Source organism: Arachis hypogaea, chromosome 11 (genome assembly GCF_003086295.3).
Source record: "Arachis hypogaea cultivar Tifrunner chromosome 11, arahy.Tifrunner.gnm2.J5K5, whole genome shotgun sequence".
Classification (NCBI taxonomy): domain Eukaryota; kingdom Viridiplantae; phylum Streptophyta; class Magnoliopsida; order Fabales; family Fabaceae; genus Arachis; species Arachis hypogaea.
In genome coordinates, this window is record NC_092046.1 from 94,840,666 (window position 1) to 94,849,665 (window position 9,000).

The 9,000-nt window shown below is 38.9% G+C and overlaps 1 protein-coding gene across 1 annotated transcript; it reads left to right on the forward strand.

Annotated features, from left to right (window-relative positions):
* The first annotated feature begins 7,837 nt into the window (after positions 1–7,837).
* LOC112721561 (protein MAIN-LIKE 1-like) lies at positions 7,838–9,000 on the forward strand. Its single transcript, XM_025772612.1, has 4 exons — positions 7,838–8,006; positions 8,085–8,481; positions 8,572–8,659; positions 8,758–9,000. The coding sequence occupies exons 1-4, from the start codon at positions 7,838–7,840 to the stop codon at positions 8,998–9,000; spliced, it is 897 nt and encodes a 298-aa protein (XP_025628397.1).

The window sequence follows — 9,000 nt, forward strand, 5'->3', positions numbered from 1 at the left end:
ATGCCTGCATTCTGATCGGTGTTGCCACTGCCAGTCGTGACTCATGAAAATAACTTCCTTCCACTTTGTCCGTCGATGTCACCTTTCGTTGTGACACCTGCTTCTTGCATAGTCCGTTCACCCGAGTTTTTAAAAGAGAAAGGTTCTAAAAACCAACCGGTCATCGAATCACTCTAGCTATTGGATACTGGTTCATAGGTTCAACCGATTCAACCGTGGTTGAACCAAACAAATAGTTTTATAATAAAATAATAAATAAAATATAAATAAACACATTAAAATATAATTATAGTCTAATATAAACCTTAAAATATCATCCAAATTAAAGTACTATATAAACCAGAATGTTATGATCTTATTCAAGTACAAACTCAAAAGTCAAATAACAAAAAAAGACAACCAAACATAAAATATCAACATCCAAACTTATCATGAATAATCAAAATCTGCCATAAATCACAATGTTATTGATACTAATGATGCATGCCATTAATTCTGGATGGACTCAGAAATTAAGGAATGGAATAATATATATCATCCTGCTTTCAGTTTGCTTATTGATTCCATAATATATATCTGTTCACCAGTTTTGTAATTTATCATGCACAAAAGGGAAATTACAATCCAGTGAATCCACAAAGACCTCAAACTTGTTAAGTTAAAAAAATTTAACAAATATGGATATATCTGTGAACTGTTATTAAAATTTGTATGTGTTAAAACAGTAAAACACAAACACAAAACAGCAACAATTCAATCTCCAGCAGCACATCACCATGCAAAGAAATCACAAAATCCTACATAACTGAAATAAATAATCATGAAGACAGTCACCATTTAAGCATAACTAAATCACAAAATAGTAAAGCAAACACAAACACACATAAAATAGTAGCAATTCAGTTTCCAGCAGCACATTACTACGCAAAAAAATCACAAAACACAAAACATCAGCACAACAACAGCACAACAGAATATATGCTGAATTAACTAACTTAACAATCTAAGCATAATTAAGCCCAAAGCATAGTTTTAATTGACTTAATTAAACACAAAAATGCTCAGCAATGAACAACAGAGAGCCAAAAAATAGAGCACAACAGCGAAGAAGACACAAACCAGGGTACAACACAACATAGCAGTAGTGAGCAGAGCCATTCACTAATCAATATATTTTGATAATTTATGAACTAAAAAACAAACACAAATAGCAGGCACTAGTAATGAGCTATGTGATACAAGTATTCCTTTAGGCAATGAGTACAATCAAGAAACTTTAACAAAATTTAACAGCAGAAAAAAAATAAAAGCATGTACAAATCAGTAATAATTTATCGGTATCAATTTATCATCAATCAGTAGGAGGATTGGTGTTGGGGGAATGAAAGGGCCTTCGAGCACCACGAAACGGAAATGGAAGGGCCTTCGAGCACCACGAAATAGGAGGATTGAAGAATGACCATGACGAACCAGTCGGCGACAGTGCGACCAACGGCAGCACAATGGAGGCTAGGGTTGTGTTTTGGAGAGAAATAATGAGAGTATGTATGAGACTGAGGAATCTAGAATGGGGCTCGAGACAGGAGCAAGGGCTTCAGGTCACTCAGGACGACACTGCGCGACGGCAAGGAGTGGTGGTGATGGCTGCGATTTCCACCGCTGACTTCGACGGAAAGGGCTGTGCGAATCTCCAAGCTAGCTCCAAGAACTTGCGACGGTGAGTGACTTCGACAGAGGTGTTGCGACGGCGGCGGTGGCTGGACAGAGGTTGCGCCGGAAGCTTGAGGTAGAGACTGCATGCATGGCTAAGGAGTGCGAGAGGTGAGAGTGGAGGGCTGCAGGGTGGAGGCTCGAGATTGGTGTCTGAGTGAACTGAAGACCGAAGACTGAAGGCTAGGGTTCATTGCAGGATCTGTGGGCAAAATGTAGTGTTTTTGGCAAAATTTAAAAAACCGGCCGGGTCATGGTTTGGTTCGACCGAACGGTTCCCGGCCCATTTGGCGGTTCAATTTCGGTTCTTGAATTCTGCGGTTTCATCTTCTGTCCGAACCGTATTTATTAACTGTAAGAACCCGAGTTTTTCACGCAAAACTGTTTTAATAAAATAATAATTTTAAGTGCCCGAGATGGATTCAAAATTTAGAAGTTTTAATTTGAAAATATAAATGTGAAAATTAGTTTCAGTGAATTTTTTTGAGTCAGAAAATGTATTTTCTACGAAAGACCAAGAACCGGCAGCCGAACTGGTCGAACCGATTTAAGCTTGTCCGGTACTGTGTTTTGGGAAAAATAATATTTTGGTAAATTGATTTATTGTTTTAAAAGGACAAAAACAATTTAAAATTGAAAATCGGGCACTAATCTTAAAGGTTTTGGCCCAAAGTGCGCCAAACGGGCTTGAAATGCTAATGGGTTGGTGATAAACCCCGATTTCGTGGTTTATCTTGCGCTTATTTTAGGGGATTTTATCACCTTTTCTCACATTTATTCAATTAAATAGCATGGTTTTGTAATCTCCCTTGAATTGTGCTTAAGTGTAGAAACATGCTTTTTAGGCCCTTAGATTGGTGATTTTAACTCACTTTAATTCCATTTGATGCCTTGATGTGTTTGTTGAGTGATTTCAGGTTCATAAGGCAAGTATTGGATGGAATAAATGAGGAGAAAAGCATACAAAGTGGAGAATGCATGATGAAACAAGAATTGGGAATGCATCGATGGGCGCGCACGCGTACAACGCGCGCACGCACAGAAGTGATTTCGCATAGAGACGTGCACGCGTACATGCCGCGTACGCGCGGATGAAGAAACAACCAATCGACGCGCACGTGCACATGGGGCGTACGCGCCGATACTCGCACGTGACCCATTTAAAAGCAAAATGCTGGGGGCGATATCTGAGCTGCCCAGGCCCAAATCCAACTTGTTTCTGAGTGTATTTCATGCAGAATTGAAGTCCAAGTAAAGGGTGAGCAATTAGTTAGTCAACTTTAGCCTTTAGTTAGTTTTCTAGAGAGAGAAGCTCCCTCTTCTCTCTAGAATTAGGTTAGGTTTATGATAAATTGTCTTGGATCTTGAATTAATTACTCAATTTTATCTTGGTTTCTTCATAATTTCTTGTTTCTACTACTCTATTCTTCTTAACTTGAAGAGAGGGACGCGGTTTAGAAGAAGAGAGGAGGAGAAGCCATTGTTACTATTCACCTCCTCCTTCAAAGCTCCATACTTTTGATCCGGAGCTCCAATTGACGAGCCGTTTGCGGCCACGCGAAACTCTCAACGAGATCTTCTCTTCTATCTAAGAAAATCTTGTAAGAAATTGCATCTCACATACCAGTTTTCTGCCCTAAGTTTCTGCACATTTTTGGGTTGGGGTTTTAAGAAGTTTTGTGATTTTGCTTGTTTTGGTGATCTCTAGTAGCGGGTAATTATTGGAAACTACCCCAATCCTCTTTGGACATTGTAAAGTGCTCATAAACCCTTGTGGTGTTATATCTTGTGGTTTCTAGGATTTGATTTTGGTGATATATGTGATGTTAGTTCGAGCTTTGGTGCTTGTTGGTGTTGGCTTGGCCTTTTTGGAAGCTTGTTTAGACTCAAGTGGTGGTTTGTGCATATTGGGAATCGAACAAGGTATGGTTTCGGTTTCCTTTATGTAATATGTAATGTTTCTGGAAACTTAGGCTAGTTGACCCTAAGATAGGATTGAATGTTATTGGTGTATGAATATTTAAATGTGAATTGATGTTAATTGTTGGTTGTATTGGATTAGTGTGATTGATGATGATTATTGGAGATTGTTGGTATTGTGGATGAGGGTTGTTGATATGGCTGTTGAGTTGTTAAATCTTAAGGTATGATGAATTATGATGAATGGATGAACTTTAGTTATGTTGACGAAAGTGTTGTATGGTAATTGATGATTTGGAATGGGTGATAGATGGCTATATGGATGTTGGTAGTTGGACATGGGACATTGATATTGAAATTGATGATAGAATAATGATTGTGAATGTTTTGGTTGGAAAACTATTTGTAATGTTATATGTTTGAGAATTGAGATTGAGAATGTTAAAGTGTGATGGAAAAATTAGTATGAATGATGAATGGTAATCCAAAGGGGGTAGATTGTGTTGTAATTGGAAGTTTGATATTGTTTTGGTTGGATGTGGTTTGTGAAAGTTGCTAAATTACGATATGTGAAATGGGTTGGAGTTAGAGTTGTTGAATGGCTTAGAGGTCCTTGATATTGAGAAATGGTTGAAGTAGTATTTGGTTGCTATGGTATGGTTGGTATGTGGTTGATTTGGTTTTGGATTGAGATTGGTTAAAAATTTGAGGTTATGAGGTTTTGGGTAAAAATAGATTTTTGGTGAACTTTGTCTGATCATAACTTTTGCCTCGGTTTCAAAATCTGTTGAATTTGGTTTGGAATTAAAGATTATTGAAAACCCTTCGATTTGATATAAATTTTGTAAAATTTGGAATTTTGTAGAGGAAGTTACGATCATTCAAAGATTGGTGTCGAAATCTGAAATCTTGCAGAGTTACAGAATTTTGTGATTTCTGGTACATGGGCACGCACAGCCTTGTGCGCACGCACACACCAATGGAGTTTTACAAGTTGTGCGTACGCACAGCCCTGTGCGCACGCACACGTTGGGAAGGTCAGTCTGTTGGGGCGCTAGCACAGCTCGTGTGAGTGAACAGACTTGTGAATTTTCGTACCTGTGCGTACTCACACCCCTGTGCATATGTACACTTTTAAAATTTTCCTGGGCGTGCGCACGCACACCCCTGTGCATATGCACACGCCCTGTTTCACAAATTTAAACTTTGTTTTCAACTATTTCACCTTCCCAACAAGGTTGTAAGCTTCTAAAACACCATTTTAAGACTCTTGGGGTTATTTTTGGGCATTAGAGCATGAGAAGGGCCTTAGGAGAATTTATTTGGTATTACTTTGAATAGTTAGCAAACGGAGGTTTAGGTTTCTGGTGTATTGAGGATGCGTTGGTTGAGATAGAAGGAAGAGTGGTGAATATGGTGATTGCTAACAGCAAATTTGAGAAATTGATGAACTATGAGTTCGGAATGGAAATCATGAATTGATGATGGATGTGATGAGTTGAGGACTCAAAAAGGAATGAATGATCCTGATGGATGTTGAGAGTGTGCCAGGCACTATAACCTTGGAATGATAATGTTTGAAAGAGAGTGTGTCAGGCACTATATCCTTGGAATATTGAGAGTTGATAATTGGAAGTGATTTGAGATGAGAAATGACGATGACTTGAGGTTGATGGACTTGTGGATGTGGATAAGTGAGCCAGGCACTATATCCTTGGAATGATAGTGAGCCAGGCACTATATCCTTGGAATGATATCGATGAGTTATATGTAATTGTTGTTTTCATTTTCTGCCGCAAGAGTGGGCTAGGCACTATATCCTCGGAATAATAGTGGGCCAGGCACTATATCCTCGGAACAAGAGCGGGCAAGGCGCTATATCCCCGGAAGTGGCAGAAAAGGCGACATTCGAAAGGATGTGTCGGGTTGGCATTTATGGACCGACAAGTGATATCACGAGCCAATAGGACAGGCATTCATCATATGCATCTTTTATGTGCTTGTTTGCTTTGATTACTTGAGTTTGCCTAATTGTATAATATGCTAACTTGCTTCTTGAATTAATTGTGATATATGATTATTACCTGTGTATTACTTGTTTGCATTAATTGTGTTTGTATGGTGCTGAGGAGGTTAGGTAGGGGGTGGCGATGGAGTCGCACGGAGGTTAGGTTGGAGGAGGCTGTGGGACACAGCGGTGTGATTAGTATTAGTTAGAATTTCCCTAAGTTTAGATAACCCAGTTTATGGTTTAAGTTCTTTATATATTTATTTATTTTGTTCTAAGCTTGAATATCTGTATGTGATGTGAAGTTCTAGGATTGCCTTCGACGTCCCGGGACCTTACATCTTACATTATTGGGCACTGTTACCATACTGAGAACCTCCGGTTCTCATTCCATACTTTGTTGTTATTTTTCAGATAGAGGTCATAGTCCACCTCGGTGAGATTGTGGATATGGTGGGAGAGCGGAGTACGGTTCCTCCTTGGTTTATTTATGTTTTTCTTTGTTATAGTTGCTCTCACATCTTTTGTATATTTATCTTTATGGCCTTAGAGGCTTATTTGAGAGAATAGTTGTATAAGCTATTTTTAACTCTGAATTCTGTATGTCTGTATATACTAATCGGCTTAAACTCCGCAAGTCGCGACTAGTCCCCTATGATTATTATACTATTATATCTATATATATTCCATTCTTTTGCATCTATATCTTGTATCTTATGCGTTAGCTTCGTGTGAACATTTCGCGCTTTTGTAATTCTGTCTTTGAGTTATATCCTTCATTAGGCTTCTAGATTATATTATTTCCTTCTATATATATAAATATGTATAAGCCGTAGGACTGTCGTAACCTCTGATTAACCTTCGCTTTACGGCTAGAGGTAAGGCTTAGGGTAATTGGGGTGTTACATTAACGGTTTCCGATTCGACCAGTTCGACCAGCTCGACCAACTGGTTCGAACCGGTTTCTAGAATATTTTAAAAGAGTATTTAGACGTAAAGATCAATGTGTCTAAATTTTAAAAAATATATGTATATTTCTAAATTTTCAATAATTCAAATATTTACAAACCAAAAATTAATGACCAATTTGTCTTTTCTTTTTTTTTTTATCTTTTAAAGCCACTGGTGGCTGATGATGTGTTCATCTTCATTTTTCAAGATTTTTTTAATATAAAATAAAAAAATAAATAATTTCTGAAACAAGAGATTTAAATTTTATTTGTTCAAATGCGATTTTCTTTTTCGTAAATAAGGCAAGTTCGTCGCACCCCTAACAATTCTAGGGTGAGTTCGACGCACTATTCAAACTTGGTGGGGTCATTTTCATTTGTCCCTTTCTTTTCCAATCTCTCCTCCAAATTTGTACTATGTTCCTCATTTCTGTCTTTTTGACGGCCGTGAAGTTTGTTGTGGACAGCATTCTGAGTTTTAGTAAATAATATGTTAGTTAGAGTTACTTTTTTTTAGCTTAGTTAGAGTTACTGTTTACATGTTAGATAAAGTTACTAATTAGAGGTTGCATGTTAGTTTGAGTTACAGATTTACTGTTTACATGCTAGTTAGACTTACTGTTAACTGTTTACATATTAGTTAGATTTTTTATGTTATTGTTTTAAAGTACAATTCCTGTTTATTGCCTATAACATGTTAATTAGTATAACAAAGTAAATTGTTAGTTAGTTTAGTCAGAATAATTAAAAAGAAACATGATTAGTAAAATTTAGGTTCAGTTAGTTATTAATTAGGGTTGTTTAGGTTGTTAGTTGAAAGCATCATGTAGTTGGGTTAAATTTAAATTAGCAAGTTTATAAGCAATTATAGATTTAAATATATTTTTTAATAATTTAGTTAACGCAAATGGAACCAAGTTCAGCGTATGTGATTTCATTTTACAAGACTGTGTTTAGATGGAGCAGCAGTTATTGGGCTACGAGGATACATTGTACAGATTGGATGAGGCTGAGCACATTGCTGGCCGACTTGATCGACTGGTACAATTTTTTCGCTGTTGTTTATTTTATTGTAATTAATAAACAGTGAACTTGTTATTTTATATGTTCACCATCCCTTTTTTTTTAATTTTTTATTTCCGTTTGGTAGGCGCCTCAGATGTTGCGCACCAGGCGAAATTTGATGATACGGCCGCCGGAGCAGATTAGGCCATATCTCAGATGAGCCAGGTTTGAGTATGTAGCCTGTATGGTTGAGTTCCAGCACGATTGGCCACTTGCATCAGCGTTGATAGAGAGGTGGAGGCTTGAGTCCTACACGTTTCATCCTCCATGCGGGGAGATGACTATCACCCTACAAGACGTGGCCTATCAGCTGAGACTCAGGATCGACGGTGATCCTGTGGGTGGATGCATAGGTGGGTGGGAGCTGCACCATCAGGAACAGACCATTGAGGAGTTGTGTGAGTAGATTCTGTGTCTTGTTCTCGGCCCAGAGGACAAACAATCACAGACCAAGTGGACTGTGAAGCTCACTTGGTTCCACAACACGGTTTGTAGTGAGCTGGAGCAAGACACCACAGAGGAGCGCCTAATGAGGTACACGAGAGGGTACATCATGCAGCTGATAGGGGGTATCCTATTCCCAGATGCATCTGACTCTCGAGTGTACATCAGGTGGCTCTCCCTACTGGTGGACCTTAACACGTATGGCTGGTTATCGTGGGGCTCGGCTGTGCTGGCATGGCTATACCGCCAGATGTGCCATGCCATGGAGCATGGTCAGTGCAATTTGGGTGGGTGCGTCAGCTTACTGCTGTCCTGGGCCTATCACCATTTTTTGCTGTTACGGCCTGATGGCTTTAATACTCGTCGGTTTTCACTTATCGAAAGGTATTATGAATACTTGTAAAAACCCTTAGTTAATTTATTAATTAGTTAATGAATTTGAGCGATAACGTCGAATTGTGTTTGGCATTGTAGGTGGATTCAGTACTGGCCGGACAATGCCAGAGGCGAGAGCAGGCTTAGGCATTACAGGTGTACCCTGAATGGGATTGGGATGCTGAATGTAAGTGATGAATATTTAAGTGTTACAAATTTATGTTAATTAAATACATATTGCATTTGAAATTTGAATGCCATCACAAATTTGAGTTTTGTGAACAGGTTGATTGGATGTCGTATGCTAACCCACAGCTGATTGGTAAAGTTCCACCGGCGATAGCTGAGGCAGAGGCCTTGGCGGCGCTTGTCTGTCTGCTGCTTTGCTTCGCTATCATCGAGTGGCATCAGGTGGACGGGGTGGTACGTCAGTTCGGTGGCCTGCAGCACATTCTGACCAGGCCACTGAACATTGATGAGATGCACAGACTAGATGGTCGGTTCGGGCGAGATGAGTGGTTCCCGTAG

Coding starts and splice junctions, on each gene's coding strand:
- LOC112721561 (XM_025772612.1), top strand. CDS start 7,838: ATGGTTGAGTTCCAGCACGATTGGCCACTTGCATCAGCGTTGATAGAG. Junction 8,007..8,084: donor TCCTGTGGGTGGATGCATAG/GTGGGTGGGAGC, acceptor TTCTCGGCCCAG/AGGACAAACAATCACAGACC. Junction 8,482..8,571: donor CGGTTTTCACTTATCGAAAG/GTATTATGAATA, acceptor TTGGCATTGTAG/GTGGATTCAGTACTGGCCGG.